General features: G+C 27.9%; 1 protein-coding gene across 16 annotated transcripts in view; it reads left to right on the plus strand.

Annotated features, from left to right (window-relative positions):
* The window catches only part of Dscam1 (Down syndrome cell adhesion molecule 1), a 607,521-nt gene that overhangs the window by 365,125 nt on the left and 218,216 nt on the right, over positions 1 to 24,180 (plus strand). For 2 of the 16 annotated variants that reach the window (XM_075368238.1, XM_075368241.1), the window contains exon 7: positions 6,117 to 6,240. The exons of 12 other annotated variants lie outside the window; for them this stretch is intronic. In XM_075368238.1, the coding sequence (XP_075224353.1) occupies positions 6,117 to 6,240 (124 nt within the window). Of the gene's footprint in view, positions 1 to 115; positions 240 to 5,511; positions 5,636 to 6,116; positions 6,241 to 24,180 lie in introns of all 16 variants that reach the window. 2 more of the 16 variants (XM_075368239.1, XM_075368240.1) reach the window with 2 other exon arrangements.

Below are 24,180 nucleotides of genomic sequence, written 5' to 3' on the forward strand. Positions count from 1 at the left end.
GGTTCCCTGTTACAACATTTGGGTAACAAAATTTTAGGTAAACGTTTTTTACTGTAGAAATAAAAATTTACTTGAACAAAAATGAATGATTAAAACTATTTTATTTTGCATGTAGAACCAGTTGGAAGTGTCAAACCAAAATTTCCAACTATTGATAAGAGTCGTACATTTGATTCAAAACAAGGACAAAGTGTCACTGTTTTATGTCCAGCTCAGGGGTTCCCTCTACCCATGTTTCGGTATGTAAAATTAGGTACTATTTATAATTTTATAGACATATTTATATGGTTTTTTTAATTCTTTTGGTTAGAACCTGTGAGCAGTACAGCTCCTCGTGTTGCATCCAAATCAAAATTTGATGTAATACAGCATTTTATAACAAAATCAATCAGTTTACTTTGTCAGGCTCAGGGTCATCCTACCCCAAGTTTCCGGTCAGTTTTACATTATAATTTTTATTTATTAGTTTTTTAAACTTCTTTGTCTTGTAATATGAGATAAATTAAATTATTTAGGGAAAGCAGTATTTATTATTTCACATTGCTGAAGGTAATTTTGCTTTGTAGTTTTGCATCTTGAATTGTTTCATCGGATTATGCCACTATAACATTTTTAATTAATTGTACTTCCTGTTAAATTTTGTTTGTTGTTCAAGATAAAATGTGATTAAACATACATATTTTTTAATGAGTCATTTTTTTAATTTACATTTAGGAAGCCAGCCAAATTAAACGATTTTTTTAAGTGAGTGAAAGATGAATTTAAATATTAAACTCATGGTATTTAATTTTTAGAAGATCTTACATGTTGTTTTTTCTTAAAAAGAACTTTTGTGTGTAGATTATTGTGTGTGTCTTATTCCTGAAGATACTCTGTCAGTATAATTTATTATATCTTAAGTATTTGGTGACTTCATAATTAAACAAATATGGAAACTTTTTTTACATTAAACTGAAAAAATAATGAATGAAATCAATTCATTAATTACATTATAAAGGTGGTTAAAAAAGATTCGCTTTTCAGTTGACCTGCTTTTTTTTTATAAGTGGAGGTGTTGTTAATGGTTTTTGTCTTGAAGTGGTTAGGAAATTGTTTTATTATGTAGTTGAATATGGTGTATTTGGTCTATGTTTGTTCATTTAATACATTTTTATCAAATCTATTATATTTGTAAATTTTGTGTTGTTTATTTTTTTGCATTGTCCCCCCCATACATGAAATTTGTATGTTGTGATTAATATCTTTAAATGTGTGTTCTATTTATGAGATATTTCTCATTGGCTGATTTTTTTTTTTGTATTTGTACTTCGTATTTATGGCTTGTTCTGCTGAATGTAGTATTTAGTATAGTCTTCGTAGATTAGTTTATCTAATTCTGTACTATGATGTTTGTCAGTGTACATTTTGTTTTTTTTTGCCATAGTATCCTGATTTTAAAGCAACTTAGTCAGTTTCAATAATGTTGACAATTTTGTATGAATATTGTTGATTGTGTAAGTTGTGTATTTTCTGTTGCTATATGAGTAATTGATTTTGTTTTGTATTATCTGCAACATATTTTCTGCAAGTCCAGGTTTGTGCAAGATAGTATATATTATAGACATTTTATTTAGTTGAATTCTTTATTATAGTTGCAGTTGACAAGTTTGTGAATCTGGCTATGCATCATATGCAATACAGATGCAAGTTGTGAGGGATGATTATATAAGTTGTGTCAATGTTGAAAGTTTTTTGATTTTTAAAAAAGTGCTGCTTGTTTTCTGTTTTGGATGTGGTATTTATTAAAATACAAAAATATTCTATGATTCTAATTAATGTGATTATTAATCTTTTTCTTAAAAAAATTAATCACATGAACATAATAATTACTATTATTATTTTATTGTTTTTGTCACTGTTAGAGTGATGAATTTCTAACGTAATGAATTTTATCAATATTTTTTATAAAAATTATTTATTTTAGAATTCATTATAACTTGGTTAAATTTGTATTCATATTTATCAAGTGAATGTTTTTTTTCATACAATTGATGTATTTTTAATGTTAGAATATGAGACTTTGTAGCAAAATTCTGGAGTATCTAGTGTAATATTTGTATAATTATATATAAATACTCACAAATAAAGATTTGTTACAATTAGGCTTTAGGTCTTTTTCAGTACCTTTGTTACAAGTCATCTTCACTCCTTTAGAATTCATCTGCTAATATTTTATTTACATTGTCTGTGAATGTGTGTGTGTGTGGGGGGGGGGGGGTGCTTGCATAGATGCACATACTATTTACCACACTTAATGGTAGTTATCTTTTTAATTTTCTCATCATTAAGTATAATTAAATAAATTAATAATTTTATTCGTATTAATTGATTGTGCTGAGAAACTTATTACCTATGATGACTAAAGTGGGTTCTGCATTTCTATTATTAGGAAACAACCAATGTTATTTTTTTATATTTGAAAATTAATTTTAAATGTTATTAAATTTTTTATCTTAAAAAATTAATGAGAATTATAAAGAATAAATGTTATAATAGTTCTATCCTTCCATTATAAATATTTTAATTTCATTTTATAAATATTTAGTTTAATTTTAATTGTTAAGTAAAAAGATATTGTAATCAATTTCTTAACATTACATTTCTTTTAAATGCAGAACCAGTTGGTGCTAAAGCTCCAACATTTTCATCGGACTTACAAAGTAGTTCGTTTACACGAAAACAAAATCAAAGTTTTGGAATATTATGTCTTGCACAGGCATTCCCTGTACCTTCATTCAGGTGAGACAGTTCATTATTAGAAGAATTACACTAATTTATCATATTTAATTTCTCATTTTCAAAATTGGAAATAAATAGAACCAGTAGGATTTAAATCTCCAACATTTTCATTGGAAGCAAAATTATTATGGTTTGTTAAAAAAGTCACCCAGAGTTTCGCTTTGTTATGCCCTGCTCAGGGTTACCCTGTTCCATCATTCAGGTATGTTTTTATGTTGATTTAATTTTAATTTTTTTCATTTAAATGTGGATTATAATATCATGAATGTCATTTATTCAGTATAAGACTAGATAATCAAGTTTTCTGCTGAATAATTGAAACAAATTAATTATTAATGTTTTTGTAATGAGAGTCTTTGTTTCTTAAATGGACAGGTAAGTAAATGTTATTATTATACACTGAAGTTTAACAAGTGTTTGATTCTAAACAAATAAGATTGCTGTTATTTTCTCCCTACCTTTATTAATATACTTCATACAGTTGCAGCTGGTGTTACCTAGTTTTTGCTTGGTCCAGTCATCTAATCTTTATTTCTTGCTTAAAATGTATTATTGATCTTCCTTGAGTTCTTGATCACTGGAAGATTTGTGATCAGGTAAGGGTGTAGTGTGTTTTACACAGCTGTCGCATTAATTTCAAGAGTCTGTCTTATTGATATTGTATTTAATATTTTTAGAAAAACATTAATTTGTAGCTACTCCACTACTTTCCCCTTTTTATTTACAAACTAGAGCATGCAGTCATATAGTAATTGTTGTTGCGTCTGAATTGTTTCACTTTTAAATTATATCAGTACATGATTAAGTTGTTGGTTTCCTATGTTTTTTTAGGTTTTAATGTATGCTAGAAAACTTATTAGGTTTGGATATAAAGTCTTTGATATTGGACTTATATTTCATTATATACTACTGAATTTAAACTGAATATAAAAAACAGGATCATGTTAATTTGAAGGAAAAAGCAAATTTTAAATGAACCTGTTACATCATCTTGCATTATGTAGGAAAAAACTCAGTTTTTAAGAAATTATGATAGAAAAAGAATTAATATTCATATCGTCTACTATTTGATTCACAATAAGTAGAAATATCAAAAGTTTAAAAAAGTATGTATATAATTTAAATTTATAATAAAAACTAAGAAAACTGTCATACCAACAGGAAACTTAGATTGGAAATATAAGCAACCCACTAGAGAGAATAATAATCTGTTACTTGATTTTCAGGGATTAAAATGTCTGAGGTCATTAAAAATATCTTATTATAATATTACTTGTAATTTTTACTTTCCCAGTTATAGCTCTATTGATTCTACAGCAAAATTTAATGAAAGTAGCTGAAAAAGTTTTTATACGTTGAAAGCATTTAATTTCAGACAAAATTAAAAAAGGGGATGGTAGTTTTTAACTCTTGTGTATTGATCTTAAAAAATTTAGGTTTAATACAATGAAAGTACTTAAAGTTATTTAAAATTTCAAAGTTTAAGTCAATCAGATTTAAGAAAGGCAGATATTCAACATTATTTTTAACTATTTTCTGTCTCGTACTGAAAAACACAAGAAGAAATTTGAGTATATATATATATATATATATATATATATATATGCTCCCATCAGATAAGGGGCATCATGGTACCTACATTTTTTTTAGCCTTATTGAATAACGTTGGACCAAATTGGGCCAACTTATTGAAGTAGATAATTACACTAATAAAAAAAATTTAAGCCAAAAAAATAAGGGCCCCATGGAATCCAACATAAAAATTAAAAAATGTTATTAATTTTTTTTTTTAATTTCTGAAATTTTATCTGCTTTTGAAGTTGTGGCTGTTATTAATAATTTTTTATGAAGTATTTGTCAAGCAAGGGGTCATCTAGAATGCAAAATTTTTTACTACAAATTTCTATCACTTTTTTTAAATTATACTTTTAATATTGCATATATTTTAAGATAAAAACTTCATTTGATCAAGGAATCAAATTTGGACCAACATTTTTTAATTGAATATTTTGATCTTTTTCAGAATTGTACTCTAAATATTGCATAATTAAGACTGATATTTAAACATTCATTGGTGTATTTGAAATAAAAATCTGTTGAGGGCAAAGCTAGAAAAGTTATGCAACCCTTCTCCAGTTTTTTTAACATTACTAATTAGATTGTTTAATGCTAAGTTTTGTTGTTTCACCTCTAAGGTAATATTTCATTTTCTTATTATCATAGCTATCAAGTAATGCAGTAATTTGTGCATGAATTTTGACCATACATAATAAATCTTAGTTCAAAAATTGTATTCAATGATTCTTCATAGAAAACTTGTTCATTTCTATCCAAAATCATCTTTGAAGTTGAACATGGCAGTTTTTGACTTTGAATAAAGATATTTTAAAATTTTATAGATCTATGTTTTACTGAAATCAAAAAATTAATTTTAAAATAATAAAGTTAAATCATTTCTTCTGATAAATCCATATGTTCCTATCTACAAGTTAATAAATATTTTATAAAATTTTGTTAGATGTGTTATTAAGAACCCCACCTGATAGTTTTTTACATTTTTAATTAAATTTTAATTTTTCAGCTAGATAAAGGAATAAATTTTATACAGATTTTTTTTTAATGTATGACTATTGTAATAAGGCAGAGGGGGATCCTGTTTACCAACAGATTAATTAAACTTTTGAGAAATTAGTAGATTTATTGCTGTTTTAATTCAAAATAACAATTTTCTAGAACCTGTAGGGACTAAGGAACCAGCCTTACCTGCAAGTTCCAAAAAAGCATGGTTAGAATACAAATATGCCAGTGATGTGACTTTACTTTGTGTTGTTCAAGGATTTCCTGTACCATCTTACAGGTAGTTAATTTTTAATTACATCTTAATCAATTTTAAATGCAGATTTGTCATTATTTTTGTGTTTTTCATTGGTTAATATCCATGTTGTTTCTTGAAATTGTAAAAACTGTACTCAAACATTTTTTCCTGGATCAATTAATATCAGCTCAGATGGTTTTATATACATGATAGGACTTTATCGAAGTGGAGGGGATTGTAGTAGTTAGTTTCTTTCGATTGGTTATTGATTTTTATATTTTCCCGAGTATCAAATACTCACTGTTTTTTCTTAAAGCAGTTTATTTCAAAAAAAGAAAAAAAACATTTTTTCTTGTTGTTTATTTAATGATTTAATATTGCAGAGGTATCTGTCCCTTCATTAACAGTATGTTGTACTTAAGATTACTAACCAAATAAGTTGTTTTGTGGTTGCATTTGCTTATTATTTAAGAATATTTAAAGGGGATTAATAATTCTTTATAATGTATCATTTTATGAACAGAACCTGTTGGATTGAAAGGACCAAAATTTTCCTCAGTTTTAAAACTGATATCATTTGATGTTGTCAGTAAATCAGCATTATCTCTTTTCTGTCAGGCTCAGGGGTACCCTGTGCCAGCATTTAGGTAAGATATTGATGTTTAATTTAGAATAGAGTGATTTTAAAAAAAAAATTGTTTTATTAAATTTTACTATTAGGCATAACCAGAAAATAAAGGTAATTAAAAAACAGATTGAGAAATATTTTTATTTTATTTTGTCGGACTGTGATTTTCCGTAATAATCCTCTTTAGGTTTTTATAGTGTAGTTACTTTTATAACAACATTACTTAAGTTGAAGCAAAATGTGAGTAGTGAGTCATATGATCCACTAAAGCTCATGGGCAGTTAATATCCTTATATTGATTTCATTAGTATGATTTAAACGGAACAAATTTCTCTTAGAAATAGTATTGTTTGTTATCTTAAAATAAATAATAATAAGTAAGTAATAAAAATGTCTTTAATTATGTAATTAAAGAAGAATAATGATTACCATTAATTAGAGAAGTCTTTCTATTAAAAAATTAGATTATAATTAAAACGTGGAGCATTTTCTTAGCCTTGAGTAACACACTTTGAAATAAACAGTTATACACAGTTTAATTATATCATTAAAAAAACAAATCTTTGTTTTATCTTCAATATAGAACTATTTAATATTCTTTCCTAACAGACTGTAAGTTGTTACATCAATTGGCACATATTTCTTATGCAAGTCTGTTACTGGAGGCTGAGCTAATCAACAATAGAAAGTAAGCTAGAGTTTTAGGATTTACTAGAAAGCTGAAATTTTTAGTTATTGGAAAACTAATTCAGTTGAATTTGCAATTAATATGTTATTGTGAGCTAACTTATCTGACCACTTTTTATTAATTGTCTAGTTTAAGAAATTTATCATTTTGAGTATAAGGGATGTGAAATTCAATGTTGTCCTTTTCATTTAATTGCCGGTTTATTTGGATTTCTACGGTTGTTATGAAAACTATTCATTCTATGTGAAAATCTATGCACAGCTTAGCAATATTTTATCATGATAAAATCCAGATAAATACTAAGTTTTCAGTGATTCAGTTCTTTGATTTCTTTGCATTTTAACTTTTCACCATCTTAAAATATACTTCTGTTTGATGGGCTGAGTTAAAAATTATATACATTTTTACAACAGAAAAAATTATTTTAAATCTACAGTAGTGTACAAATTAATTTTTTATTTAATAAAAAGTAACTTTATTTAGAAAAAAAAAAATCATACCTGTACAATTTGTAAATATCTTGTAATTAATATGGCCTCCTTTATTTTTAAGCACTTCATACACATGATTTGGCATCAATTCAACATGTGTTCTGCACATTTTTTTGATTTCTTTATCATGTAATCATAGTGATATTGTTTTAGTGAATTCAATTTTTGTGGTACAATTCAGAGACATTTTTTGACTGTTTCTCAAAGATTTTCAGTTGGTTTATGTTTGGCGAGTTGTTTGGTCATGGGACCACTTTAATGTTTTGTTCCTCGAAAAAATTTTCCATTTTTTTGGCATTATGGCATGGCACCAAACTTCTTGTTGGAACACTCCAATACCTTGGAATTTATTTTGAAGTTGTGTCACAACTCTTTCCTTCAGAATCTTGATATACCTATCACTTTTCATCATACAATCTTCTGGAAGTAATGAACAAGGGCCTTCAAATGCAAAACAAGCTCAAACCATTTTTTTTTTGGAGGGGGGAATGTTTAACTGATTGTTGGATATGAGCTAGTGATGAATTTTCATCTGATGCTTTTCTAATGTATGGAACCTTTGACCCTGAATATAAAAATGTGACTCATCGGAAAACAACATTTTTTCAAACTTCTTTGGTCCAGTTAGTAGTGCTTTGAATAGCCTTCTTTTGCATATTGCTGGTGTTAAAAGCTGCTTTTTAGCTGGCTGGATGAGCTTTCTGTCCAGATGCAAGAAGTCAGTGTCTAACAGAAGTCACGTAATGGCTGATAATACTTGATTTAAATCCATAGCAGATAATTTTGGATCAAGTTTACTTTTTCTCCCTAATAACCTATTCTGTGTTGGAGTAGCTTTTCACATTTGCCTATCCTTTGAGGTGAAAAGGAGCCAGTTTCTTTAAATTGTTTTAAAATAGTATTTACTGTCCCTAGTCCAACACCACACTTAGAAGCTATTTGTCGTGTCATACTGGTACGCTCAGAAAGAGAAACAATTTTTGAATGCTTTCTTGAAGTTATGCCCATTATTATATGTTCAAGACACAATGAACAAAAAATATAAAAATATAATTGTGTAATAAAAATTGAATTTAACTTTACAAAAAAACTATTTATAACATGAAAATTGCTAAATAACCAAAGAACCATAACCTGCAATATGCAGTCAGCTTAAAGAATGAATGTGTTCAAGTAGTGTAGCCAAACATTGAAATAGATAAAAAATTCCCAGTGTTTTGATTAATTTGCACACTATTGTATAACATTCTAGGTTATTAGCTTAGTAGCACAGTGGATTGGTAAAGAAAGAGCTAGAATAAATATATGTATGATTTGTTCTGGTATCCAGATCATTTTTATCATTACCTTCTGGTGTTTACGTACGAATGAATTTATCATAAAATCTGGTTTAAATTTTAATGTTTATGTCTCAAGCCCTATAATAAACATCAGATCAAAGAATGGTGGGTTTTGAATTTTTTTACCTATTTCCAGAACCAGTAGGAGCAAAACCTCCTACCTTATCAAGTGATATTAAAAAATCATGGATTGAAAGGAGAGTTAGCCAAGGGTTTGGTTTATTATGTCAAGCACAGGGATTCCCTGTTCCCCTTACCAGGTATTGTATTGCTTTTGTAGGTTTACATTTTGTGAGGTTATTGTGTTATATAGTAATATTTGTTTAGTTTTAGTTTTTTTAGTGGAATTATATCTTATTTTTTATTATGTTTTAAATACTGACAAAAACATTAAAAAATTGAAAAATTAGGCATTTTCAAGATTTAAATAATACTGTTAATATTAGAGGTGGGCATTTTTGTTGTTTCTGTTAGATGAAAGTGAGATGTTTGTAGAAAAAAAATCTGTTTATACAAACTTTAGGTAAAAACAGATTGAATTATTAAACTGTTAATGTTCACGACTCATTTTTCCATTGCATTGTAAAACTACTTGCTTTTTGTTTGTTTATTTTAAAAGCAAAAGTTTCATTTTTTTATTTTTCTCAGTGCATTGGCTGCAGGCTACAGGTTGTTGTAGTTGAATACCATAAATCATTTTATCACAAGATTTGACAGTTTTATGACCCTTTTATTCTGCACTTTAACATTACATTATATTTATGAATAAGATTTACATGATTTTTAAAACCATTTGATGTTAGTAGGTAGTTGCTTACAGTGTATATAATATTGATAGAACAGATTTCTGGGCAAGTGACCTTTTCTTTCTTTTTCCTGTTTAGCATCTGGTAACTACCGTTTAGATAATTCTTCAGAGGATGAATGAGGATGATATGTATGAGTGTAAATGAAGTGTAGTCTTGTACATTCTCAGTTTGACCATTCCTGAGATGTGTGGTTAATTGAAACCCAACCACCAAAAAACACCGGTATCCACGATCTAGTATTCAAATAACTGGCTTTACTAGGACTTGAACGCTGTAACTCTTGACTTCCAAATCAGCTGATTTGGGAAGACGCGTTAACCACTAGACCAACCCGGTGGGTTGGGCAAGTGACCTGTTCTTAGCAAACTGCAAACAGTTTATTCACTTTAACTGCTTTTCTTAATTTAACATTTGTTAGTGTGAGCTGACAGCTCTATTTGATGATTCAACATGTTTGCTGTGCAATATTACTGTTGGGTAGAAAAAAATGCTTTCTACCGAAGTGACACAACAGTTTGTTATTTTCTGAGAAACAACAGTTTGGTCAAACTATTTGATATTTCCCGACACTTCATTAGTTAATATAATCTGTATTTTTTTATCTGGTATCTAAGGAGGGTATATGTTTGATGTATATGAATGTTTATGGCTGTCCAAAACAGTTTTACCAGTTTTTGTGAATATTCAATCAAATGCCTTCCCCTTTCAAGCAAGTGTCATTAGATCCATATGTGATTTGAAAAAAAAATTAAATGATTTTTACATTATTTAAAAATTGCTGAGCCATTTCTGATTAAAGGGCTCATGTCATCATTATGTATCATATAGCTTCTTTTTCCTGTTATTTCAAAATAAGTATTTTTTTTACTTATTCTGTAAATATATAAAAATAAAGATCGATTGCAATGGCAGGGTTTTCTGTACTAAGGTTTAACATTTAATTTAACATCCTGCTTGTTTATGTAAATGATTATGCATCATTGTGTAGTGTTCATTCAGCTAGTGCAGCAGATACGTCTAGATTTTATTGTTTATTACTTTAAATTAATTTGTACGATGCTGTAGTTCATTATCATAATCATCTTGTGGTGTTCTCCTGATTGGTAGTTCCCTTGTGCTGCCCTTCTTTTCAGTAGGTCCTTGCCTATTCTTTGTTCTTCTTAAATCCTACATTTTTTATTTCATCTATCAACATGAAACCGTCTTCCCTTTCTTCATCTCCACTTAAACTGTTTCCTGAAGAGTTACTTTTAGTAATATTGTTTCTCTTGGAACTTACCTGATCCAATTTCCTTTACTTCTTTGAACTATATGTATGAGTACTGCTCTAATCTCAGTAATTTTCCTAGTATTTCTTCACTTCTCACATGTTTCGTACATTTTATTCTTTTCATTTTTTTCCACACCCCACATCTCTAAAGCTTCAGTCCTGCCCTTTTTTTCTAACAATTTATGTTGTTCTGTGAGTTTCACGCCATCTACTTCGCTTGTACTTTATTCATCTTTTCTTCAGCTTTATTCTATATACCTCTTCACATAATTGTTAAAGGTTTCTTTGCTATTGCTCTTCTTGTGTTGATGTCTACTTCACTCTTCTGATTCTATGTTGGTGTATTCCCTAGGTATTTTTATTTTTTAACTTGTTCTGTTATTTCTTTACCTTCACTCATATGTCCTTTGCATTGTTTATTCTCATAACCATTTCTTTCTGCATTTTTATTTTTATTTCATATTTTCTGTTTCTTCTTTTAACACTGTTATTACCATTTGAAATATTATAATTATTATATACATTAAAATAATTGTACTAATATATACATGTCAAAAAACTTAGATAAATAAATTAGCAGTGTTTCCAGAAGTTAAAGCTGAATTTTAACTATTTATTAGTTAATGTGTTTATGTGTGAAATGGTAAAACTTCATAAATAAAAAAAACAATTAACGTTTGCGGTTAAAAAAAGTATTTTTTTTCTCCATTAAAAGAGCTTCTTGTAAGATAATGGAGTTATTTTAATGTATGTTATGAACAATTTTTGAGTTTATTTTATGGGGGTACCTATCTTAGATTTGGGCTTTGGAGCTTGTACAGAAATGTTAATAAAAGGCATATTTTTCGTTATATTTAAATAGAGCCTGTTGGTATGAAGAGTCCAACATTCTCAAATGAATTACGTAGTAGCACATTTTTCAAACATACTGGACAAGGCTTTTCTATTTTATGTCAAGCTCAAGCTTTCCCAGTTCCGCTATTCAGGTAATTTTATAACTTTTGATTCTTCTTGTAATTAATTTGCATTTTTTTTAATAAATGGAATAATTCTTAGTGGAGTTTTAGTGGTAATTTTTATGACTAACTAATTGATTTGTTTTTGTTCTATCTAGTGTTTCCAATTAATCATTATGACCTCAATGAAATCTGTGTAGTAAAAATGAAATCTATGTTGAACGTGAAAATAGTTAAACAAATTACATAATTTATTAGAAAATATCGTGTGACAATATGAGTTTTAAAAAAAATGATTAAAATAAATTCTAAAATCATATAGGCATCAAAATTAATATTAATTTGTGTATTTAAATTTGGATAGTTAGAAATTCTATTGAAAAAAAATATTTCAAGATTGGTAAAAAAAAATATTCACATGCTGTCAAATAAGTTGTTAAAAAAATTTGATTTCATAACATTTAAAAGATTGTGAATTTTCAGGAGTATGTATTAAATTTATCTATATCTATTAATCATATTGAGTTCATACCAGTTAATAAAAAAAAGAATTAAGTATTATTTAGTTTTAGTTGCTTTATATTTGAGCTAGAGAATTCTGCAATCAGAAATTATTTATTCAACTTCTTTCATAATAATTTTTATTGTTAGTTTATTTTGTTAACCATCATGGAACTAGCAACACTTTAAAATTTTTTGAAAGTTGTAAATGACTCAGATTTTATTAATTTCTTCAGTGGAGTTAAAGTGATGGCTGTTTATATTTTTTTTATAATCTTAAAAAGTTTCAGTTAATGTATTAAGATATTTAGTAAAAACTACTATGTGCAGTTTTTTTTAATAATTTAATCAGTATCATGTGTATTTATTATAAAAAATATATTTATCTTATATTATGGCATAAAAAACCTGTCTTAATTAGTTGTCTTCTTTCTTGACTGCAGAATAATGTCTTTATCTACAGCAGTTGACTATTGAAATAGTACTTTATCTTCTCATAAATGGTTTTATTTATTACCTTATTTTATTTTATTAGTTTTAAGTTTTTTAAAATGATTTGAGAATATTTTTTTTTAGTTTGTTATTTTCTTTGTGGATAAAATAAAAATATTAATTTTTGTTTATGTATATATTGATCTGTAGAAAACACTGCATTTATCAGTTTCTTTTTTTGATAATGCTGTTTTATTATTCGTAAGTCCAGATATTTTGTCCATTATGAACCATTTCATAGCTCATAATAAAAATAATAATACGTATCTCCCCAAATTAGAGGAAAAATCTATTTCTTGTCCTGACATTACGATGGAACTATAAATATAATTTGCAGTGAGACATGTAGGTCTTAAAATGTAATATTAGAAGGTAAACTAAATTAGTAGTTTCTAATGCTTCTTTATTTGAAGTTAAAAGATATATATTTTTTACATTATGTACAGAGTTGATTTCCTGTGTGTGCTGTGTTTTTTTTTTATTTATTTTTTTTATGAAACTGCTTTGTTTTCTGAGCTTTAAAAAGAATTATGCCCTTAAAAAATGTAATTAATATAATTATTGGATCAATTTTTTCTAACTTTAAATTGGAGACTACAAGATTTAATGTTGTACAGGATTAGGTTTGTTAAAGTTTACAGAATAAAATGAAATTGATAAATTATTTAAATTAGGACTCGCATTTTGTTTATTGGTCGTTAATTTTTTTGTTTAGAGCCAATTGGTGCTAAGGCTCCAAGTTTTTCATCTGATGATCTGAGTCGAACAATTTCTCGGAAAGTTGGTCAGGGATTTGTTCTTCTATGTCAAGCTCAGGCTTTTCCATTACCTTCATTTAGGTATGCCTAAATTTATTTATTTGTTTGTTTAGATTTCTCAGTTGAAACTCATTATAAAATTTACAAAGACATTGTTCTGGTTTTTCTTAATTGTTTTAAATTATTGATCATAAAAATTTATAAGGGTATAATTTTATGTTTCGCTTAAAGAATAACATTTTATTTGAGGACTTTACTGTATTAAAGTTAATAACGGGCAAATCTAAAATTACATAATCTTATACTTAAGAGAAGAAACTCTCTTGATAGCATAACATTTTGTAGAATTATGAATTAACCTAGATGACAGTACAATAAATATAAAAATACATTTTATAAATATAAAAATACATTTTATATATATATAAAAATACATTTTATATATATAAAAATATATTTTATATTTAATAATATTTGAGAAGGACACCCCACGCTTTTATTATTCATGATTTAAAACTTAAAGAAATTTTAATAAATTCACTTAATATACATTATTATAATTAAATTTGTGAATAGAAAACAGATTTATTGATTATCAAATCATTTTCAGTATAAAATGTTATTTGAATTTAATCAAAGAGTTTGTTATAAACATATTTTCTTTAATGTGATTTAATGTGAAAGTGAATTTTTTTTTTAGCATATTTGTATTGAAAAATTTTTCCAAACAATAAATTCAATAATTTACAAACAGTGAAATTTCAGCACTTTTTTGGTACTTTTTCATTAGTTCAATAAAAGCATATTCAAACATTTTTTTTATCATTTAACATATGATCTTTTACTTTTAATTTTACATCTGACATTTTCTAATCCAAATACTGTATTTATTTGCTGGAAAGGTGAATTATAAAATATGCCAAATCAAGAGATAATGAACAGTTTAAAAAATACTAAAATTAAATGTAGAGAATTGTTACTAATCCCAACATTTAGGATCTTATTTTCTTTTTGAAGTATTAATGGAACTAAATCATTTTAATATAGAACCAATTGGAGCTAAAGGTCCCACTTATCATAGTGATGATAAAAGTAGAACATTTTTTCGTTCATCTGGTCAAGGATTCTCTCTTTTATGTCCGGCACAAGGGTTCCCTACTCCTTCTTATAGGTGAGAGATTTTAGTTACTCTGTGTGGATTTTAATGCTGTTTGTTTTTGTAGGGTTATTCTGTGTATCAACTATGGAAAAGGATGTATAAATCTTGCTAAAATGAATTTCTTTATTGTAAAAATTGATTTTCTTTCTGCATGAATGTTAGTATTGATCTTATTTGTAACTAGCTCAAGAGACAATCAGCATATTTCTTCAGGTAAGGAATTATTAAATTAATCTTTCAGTATATGTTTTAAATTAGTATTGGGGAAATAGTAATTATTAGTGTATCTGCATTATTATTAATTATTATTGAAATTTTATACAAAAACATGTAAATTGTATAAAATCTCACAAAAATTATTTCTATTCTCAAAAAATTTTTTCTTATAAAAAAGGAGAGCATAAAAATGGGTTTTCTTGTTTCCGACAGAACCAGTTGGTGTGAAGGCCCCAATCTTTTCAAATGAAGCTCATAGCAGTTCATTTTACAAATCTGAAAATCAAAGCTTTGGCCTTCTGTGCTTGGCTCAGGGGTTCCCAGTTCCTTCATTTCGGTAGGTAAATTCACAGTAATTAATATTAACTACATTCACGTAATTTGTTGTTTCTAGAACCAGTTGGTATGAAAGCACCGACATTTTCTGGTGATTCAAGGATTAGTTCTTCTGTTAAAAATTCAGGGCAAAGTTTTTCTATTCTTTGTCAGGCTCAAGCTTTTCCTGTTCCAATGTTCAGGTATCATTGTAAATTATTTTTTAAGTTTTTTTTAAAGAAAATTAAAATGTGTGCATGAATTTTTAAAAAAAAACTTTTACATTCTGAAAGCTATTACCATTGTAACACTTTTACCTGGCCCAGGGAGTATCATTTCAGCGTTTTGGGTTTTAGTAATTAATTTTTTTTATTTGAAGTATATTGATTTATTTCAAATTTTTATAGAACCAGTTGGTATGAAAGCTCCTACATTTGCTAGTGAATTTCGTAGTTTTACTCTGTACAAGCGAGCAGGGCAAAGTTTTACACTTCTTTGCCTAGGACAAGCATTTCCTGTTCCAGTATTCAGGTAAATTTTTTATAAATTTGTGAATATAAAGTTATTAAATCTTATCTTTCTGAATAATATTTTTTTATTATTTCGATATATATAAAGTTTTCCTGGCTCAGGGTATCATATCCTAGATAATGTGTTTGAATAAGTAATTCAGGTTTTTTAATAGGAACTTTTAAAAATTTGTAATAGAACCAGTTGGTATGAAGGCTCCTACATTTTCTAGTGAATCACGTACTAGTTCATTTTATAAACGTACTGGTCAGAGTTTTTCATTATTGTGTCAGGCTCAGGCATTTCCTGTTCCAGTATTCAGGTAATAAATTTAATTCAGTTATAAATATTATTTTTAGATGTTTTAATTTTTATTCATCAGTTGATGTTCATATCCAGATTTATTTTTTCTTAATTTTAATATGGCTATTTTTGCCAAGGAGAGTCATGTGTTTTCCTATTAGTGTATACCAACGTCTAATTAAAAAGACAAGTAATTTACATAAGTGACTGCTAACATTTCCTTGAGATGCTTAGCTACTGTTGCTATGTGACGTAAATCATTACTTATTAACTCCAAAAACTGATTAAAACATTTCCATTTTTAGTGATTATATTCATTAACAATGTGGGGTCAACACCGATCATTTATTTGTGATTAAATATTTTAATATTGAAGCTGTACATTTCAGATCAGGTGTTGGTGTAGTATGCAAAAATGTGTTAGAATTGGAGCTTATTTCCAGTTTTGTACAAACATCAAATTTTTTTTTTTTATTTAGATTGCTTTATGCTCATCTACTGGCATTTAAAATAAAACTATGATGTATTTTAATTATTTGACTCTTATTATAATTTTTTTAATTCATTTTAAGGATCAATGTTAGTTGGTAGGTTATAGATGAAGACTAAAATTTTTCCTTTATCATAAGATTAAGGAATCTTAATCTTACGATAAAAGATATTTTTTCATAAGAATAATATGAATAATTATTAATTAATAATACGTAATTATAATAATTATTAATTAATAATACGTAATTATAATAATTATTAATTAATAATACGTAATTATAATTATTATAATTAATAATACGAATAATTAATTAGTGTTTTAAACACTAATTAATTATTTTAATTTGTGTTTTTACTGATTTTGTATAGTTTTAAAGGATTTTCGGCGATGATTCTGCTGAACTTCATAGGCATATTTCTCTCATTAAAATAATGAAAAAAGTTCATACAAACATGGGTCCGAAAACGTTTTACTAGCGAGTTTGGCTAATGAAAGATATCGCCTCGATTTCTGCTCCTCTGCTAAAATGAAGCCCTACTGAAATTCTGGGAAGGTAAATTAATGGGCAAATTTAATGGTTTCTGTGATTTTTGACCTGAAAACTTTTTAAAGTTGGGTCCCTAAACTATGTCACCATTATTTTTTTTAAAAAATAGGGTGTAATAAACAAAAAAATTGAGTTGAAAAACCCATTTATTTTAGCTGTGGTGTAAAATAACTTTGTTAAATTGTCAATAAACAAATAAAACTTACCGTATTTATTCGAGTACCCCCCGCACTTTTTTCTTTGAATTGGAGGAAAAATAAGGGTGCGGGGCTTACTTGAAACATAGCCTTTAGCCAGGATAATGTATGTAAACATTTTCTTAGAAGTACCTAAATATAGTTACATTAGGCTTTCGTTTATCAATACCGGATGCCGTTTATACAGAATACATCCTTAATTATGAACATCCTGTTCATATTATCGATAGGAACAAAATTACGGTATTTTTATAAAACTGATTCATTCTGTACAGGCTGCATCCGGTTTTAATGACACTACAGTTACAGTATCAGTTATGTTATGCTTTGTATTACTTCTGATGGATCAAAATTACCTCCATACATTGTTTTTAAAAGAAAAACTCTTTCTACCGTACAGGTAAATGGAGTTATTATCACAGCACAGGAATCAGGTTGGATGGACGAAACTTTAATTTTAGATTGGATCAGGTGTGTTTGGCAAAAGCGGATCAGGAGATTTACTTAATAAAAAAAATACCGGTATGCTAGTAATGGATAGTTATCGGGGGCATACGACTGATAAAGTGAAAGACATTTTAAAAAGGGAAATTATTACAAACCAAGTAATAATTCCAGGTGGATTGACATCTCTATTGCAACCACTAGATGTCTACATTAATATAAATCTGCATTCAACAACTGTACAGTAAATGGATGGCTGATGAAAATTTCTTTCTCACGCCTATAGGAAAAATCAAACGCCCAGATTTTAATCAGATTTGTTTTTGGATAAAAGATGTTTGGGAAGGTATTTCCACAGAATTAGGACGAAAAGTTTAAAAAAATGCGGAATATCTAATGAACTTGATGGTAGTGAAGACGATCACCTTTGGCAGAGCGACGTGGAGACTACCAGTAACTCTTCTACAGACATTGACAGCGACAGTGATTAATTAAAAATAAAATGCCATATTAAAAAGTGTATTGAAATGATCCTTTTCAACATGATACTTTTTTCGTTTTACTGGCCTACTGATTCTGAACTAAACTAGTACTTTTGCGGTAATTAATTATTAATATAATATTAATATTGTAATTTAAATGAACGAATTAAATGCTTTACCTACTGAATATTTTCGTATTTACGTATTTTTTTATCATATTTGTTGCACTTTAAAATACCGGTATATACTCGATTTTTTTTTAGATTTTTGGTCTGGAAAATCGATGTACGGGTCGATTATTCGTGGGCGGGGGGTACTCGAATAAATACGGTATTGGTTAAATTGATAGAAAATTTAATTTTGAGAAAATTGATGTAAATAAAGTCAATATAAAATAAATAATAGTGCGAGAAATTAATGTATTCTTTAATGCAAAACAATATATACCAATTTGGAAAATTGGCATATTGAATTACTATTTTAAACTAAAACAAACAGCTTTCTATTCATGGATAAAGTTGTAAACAAATTAAAATTCTAAAACCAAATAAAATAGCATAATTTATTCTTACATTACATGAAGTATTCAAAATGTCCACCATCAACCTGAAACACACTTTAGCACAGCGAGTTACAAATGAGATATCATTTTCTAGCATTCTTGGGTTATTTCCAATTTCTTTAGTGGTCCACATGATTCTTTGTAAAATTTTATTTGCATTTTATGATTTTTTGTACATACACTAATGTTTTCATATATTCATACAAAAAGAAATCCATATGAGGTATCTTTCTTTTCTTTTTCCTGTTTAGTCTCCGGTAACTACCGTTCAGATAATACTTCAGAGGATGAATGAGGATGATATGTATGAGTGTAAATGAAGTGTAGTCTTGTACATTCTCAGTGCGACCATTTCTGAGATTTGTGGTTAATTGAAATCCAACCACCAAAGAACACCGATATCCACGATCTAGTATTCAAGTCCGCGTAAAAATAACTGGCTTTACTAGGACTTGAACGCTGGAACTCTCGTCTTCCAAATCAGCTGATTTGGGGAGACGCGTTCACCACTAGACCATCCCGGTGGGTTCCATATGAGATATCTAACTGGACATAGTTGAGGTCCACCTCGACCAATCCAGCTGTTATTTTTTCATTCAGATAATGAATAACAGGATTAAAAAAAAAAGGGGCTGGTAATGTTGGAAATACGAGGACGGTTTGGAAAGTTTGCAGCCTGATACAGAGATACCACTAGTAGATCTAAATAGTAATTTGTAGTTAATTTATCCGTTAGATGGCATACTAAACAGTTTCCAACATGTCTTCTCAGTTATTTAATTGTGGTGGTTAAGAAGTAGCAGATGAGTGTTGTTGTTTTGTGAAAAATGGATAAAATTGAAATTTGAGTGGAAATAAAATATTTCATTGTGAAAGGTTTAAACCCAACAGATATAAAAAAGGAGTTAGATTCAACATTAAATGAATCTTCTCCATTGTTTTTGTAAAAAAGTGGGCAGCTGAATTCAAATGTGGTTGAACTTTGATGATTGCATCATTTTCATTGTTTGATCAATGCGCATCATCTTTGATGATGAGCGTTCAGGATGCCCTGCAACTGCCACAATCGATGAAGACATCACAAAAATCCAGAACGCGGTATTAAAAGATTGATGATTGAAGATATGCGAGCTTGCAGAGATTGCAAAAATATCAGTAGACCATACTCACAACATCTTAAATGAACATTTAGGTATGAGAAAGCTATTAGCGCAATTGATTGGTGCCACATTTATTAACAGTTGACCAGAAACGCACTCAAATGAACATTTCTCTTTTGGTTTAGACATATTCAATCATAATTCAACTGAATTTTTGCAATGTTTCATTACTACTGATGAAACTTGGATTCAGTATTACAGTCCTGAGATGAAAAAAACAGTCCAAACAGTGGGTTGAAACCGGTGTAAGTGCTCCAAAGAAGGCAAAAAGTGTTTAATCAATGGGAAAAGTCATGGCCACTGTTTTTCGGGAAGTTCGTGGTATGGTGCTCATAGACTATCTGGAAAAAGGAAAAACAGTCACTGGAGAATATTTTTTTAGCATTTCTGGAACAATTGAAGGAGGCCATTAAGACCGTACATTCACATTTGGGCAAGAAAAAAGTGCTTTTTCACCATGATAATGCACACATCTTCTACTGTTGTTGATAAAACTCATGAACTGTGTTTTTAATTACATCCACATGGACCATATTTGCCAGATTTAGCTCTGAGTGATTATTTCCTGTTCCTGAATTTGAAGAAATGTCTTGGTGGGCGAAAATTTGCTTCAAATGAAGAAGTCATAGCTGAGACAGATGCTTATTTTGCAGAGCTTGAGAAATCATATTTTGCTGAAGGAATAAATAAGCTGGAAAACAAACAATGTTTGAAAATTTCTAATATTGTAAATTACAGACTATTAATACTGTACAGCATCCCTAGTGGGTAATTAATGTAATAATAATTAATAAATATCATAATACTGCAGGCAGACAAATACATTTTTGTGTAATTTTTCTGTTATTGATTAACTTGGAAGTACAAGTAAATTGCTGTTGTAGGATGTTGTTGGTAGTTAATTTAATTCAATTTTCTCAGAATTAAATTCTCTGTCAATTTAACCAATAAGTTTTATTTGTTTATTGAAAAATTTAACAGTTATCATGTACCAAGGCTAAAAAACACTGTCTTTTTCAACTTAATGTTTTTGTTTATTACATTCTATTTCATAGAAAATAATAGTGATACAATTCTGGGGCTCTTTTTAAAAATTTTTGAAATCAAAAACCATAAGAAACCATTAAGTTTGCTCCTTAATTTACCTTCCCAGAATTTTAGTAGGGTTTTATTTCAATGGAGAAACAGAAACCGGGGCGAAATCTTTCGCTAGCTATAACTTACTAATTAAGCGTTTTTGGACCCATGCTTATATGAACATTTTTCATTATTTTAATGAGAGAAATCCCTATAAAGTTTAGAAGAATCCTTCTGAGACATCGCTCGCGCGCGCGCGCGCGCGTGTGTTATTTTTCGTTAAACATTTATTAGATGTTAACTAGTAATAGCATTTAATAGAAAATAAATGGTAGCCAGTAGGTACTACAAATAAAAAAAACAAAACGTGTTTGAAACTGATAAGTTGAAGTATCAAGTGAAAGTGTATATACATATTACTTTTAAAGGGTTCTACAACAACCATTAAAAAAGGAGTTTGTAAAACATGTTAGAAAAAATCATAAAAATATTACAAAAATAATTAAAATAGATTTGAAGAATATTTTATTAAAAAAATGGATATGATTGAAATTAAAATATGCATTATTATTTAAGAATAGTTTTTAACCAAATCAGTGAAAAATTCTTAAAGGAAGGATATTTTAAAATTGAAACTGGAAAAAAGAAAAGAAAAAGTAACTTTATTATAAATTAATAATTATGATTTGAAAATTGATTTAATGGATGTTTAAAAAATATTTAATTTTTATGAGCAATATATTGAACTCTTCATCCATAATCTATAAGTTTCCCTGGGTGTATGCAAATTTGAAAAAGGTATTTTATAAACTGTTTAAAATAGTATGTAGTAAAAAAATAAAAATTTTATTAAATATTGGTAAATTATATATATCACATTATTACACCCTTGTTAATTGGGTACTTCATAGATAAAGAAAGGAACTCCTCTAGCATTTTCCTAGTTGAATCAAGGAAATTGGCAAAACATTTATCAAAGCAGTGTCAGAAATTACACTATTAATTAAAAAAGAAATAAAAATGTTAAAATCCTTATTAATACACTTAAATAAAAAAATGAAATAAAGTAAAACAGACAGTGAAAACACTAAATGAATTTTAAAAATAACCATTTGGAGGACATTAATGAAAATTGTTTGAGCTAGTGTTATTTATTCATGTCAAACAACATAAGAAAATGATTTTTTTTTTAATTAGTGTTAGTTAAAAACTAATCAACAGAATATTATTGGTACTATTTTAATTTTATTGTAAAACATTAGTTGGGAGTTTTTTTGAATGGGTCAGTTATTTATTAAAAAGGCCTGCAGAAATATAGTTAAGACCTTTATTTTACGATAAGTATTGTGCAGAGTTACATGACAACAGTTCTATGCCTAATCAAATAGAAAGTGATATTGTTATTTATTTTTTTCCTTTTTTAAGGATACATGACATTTTTCTTTGTATTAAGCAGAGATTGCATATTCATAAATATAAACACATGGGTGAGTTAAAATTTTTAATTTATTAAATGTTGGTCTACATGATTTATGGATGCCAAACAATAATTTGGCAGTCAGTTATTGTATCTAGTATTTATAAAACCTTTGTAACCATCTCTGAGCTAAAGAATCCCCCTTCTCAGAAGTTATTACTTGTTTTTTTTTCATCATCTTTAATTATAATAAGTAATTATTCTATTTTGATATAGTGTTTGTCATAATTTAGTAGATACACTATGAATTCCCCCCTTCCAGCAATTTTTATATCATGCTATTTGTTTCAGTTTAGAACTGTTTGAAACTTATTAATAATTTTATTAATGTTATTTTATTATATGTTGTGTTATGGTTAAAACAACCTAATCCCAACATTTAGGATATCATAAATGAGAAGAAATAATGTAATTATATATATATATATATACTTAAAATTATCATGTTTAAAACAAAAATAGAACCTGTTGGAGCTAAAAGCCCCACTTTCTCCAATGATGACAAGAGTCATTCTTTTTTCCGTTTATTGGGACAAGGATTTACACTTCTATGTCCGGCACAAGGGTTTCCTGTACCTTCTTTCAGGTGAGAATTTTATTGAAAATTTACATTTAATTAGTCTTACAGAACCGATTGGTGCTAAAGGACCTACTTATCATAGTGATGATAAAAGTCGTATATTTTTCCGATCATTGAATCAAGGGCTTTCTCTTTTATGTCCAGCACAAGGGTTTCCTGTACCTTCTTTCAGGTGAGATATGGTATATTATCATAAAATTATGTACATTAAATTTTACAGAACCAGTTGGTGCTAAGGCTCCTACATTTTCAACAGATAATAAGAGCGGTTTATTTTTCCGTTCATTTGGAACTAGTTTTTCTTTATTATGTCCAGCTCAAGGATTTCCTGTTCCATTGTTTAGGTAAGATTTATCACTAGTAAAAAGCTACATTATTTTATTGTTTACACTTGAAAACATTTGCAAAAACAACTGTAACAGTGGTTTTTATCTACTTCAAATGTAAATACGTATATATGTAATTAATAAATTTTATTGGCAAAACATTTAATAGAAAGGAATTTTTTTAAAACTTGAATAATAAAAACAAGATGGTTAAAATGATTAATTTTATCTAAAATGTTGAAATAAGACTAGTATTACACTGGATTAGTTTTTATGATTGAGCCTGTCAGCTTTTACTTCTTTATGTTCTGTATTCTGTTTCACATTTTCTTTATAATAATACTTATAAAAGTTAGTTATCTTTGTTCAGCTTATAACTTTGTTTATGAACAGAAGATTTTGGCAATAATATTCCACCACTTTCAAAATCTTCTATACTAAAATCTGTGATTAAAAAACAGCTGGTAAGGGTTGGAATTAGTGTATTCATATGTATATATCAGACGTTGGTCAAGAAGAAGGGAATTTTTGTGAATTATACAATCAGAGAGAAAAGAAATGTGAATTGTTTATAATTTAGAATACTAATCTGGTTTAGGTAGTATGTTTGTAAATTGATTTGTTATAATGAGTTGATAATCGTAGTCCTATACAGAGTGTATCACAAAGTTCTCCAGGGACTTTCATAACCTTTCTACTCATGAAAATAATGGAAAAAGTTGATATAAATATATGTTCTAAAATGCTTCGTGTGTGAGTTAACAGATAGTGAAAGATTTCACTCTGGATTTCAGATACCCCTGTGA

The sequence above is a fragment of the Lycorma delicatula genome, chromosome 6, assembly GCF_047948215.1.
Source record: "Lycorma delicatula isolate Av1 chromosome 6, ASM4794821v1, whole genome shotgun sequence".
Taxonomy (NCBI): domain Eukaryota; kingdom Metazoa; phylum Arthropoda; class Insecta; order Hemiptera; family Fulgoridae; genus Lycorma; species Lycorma delicatula.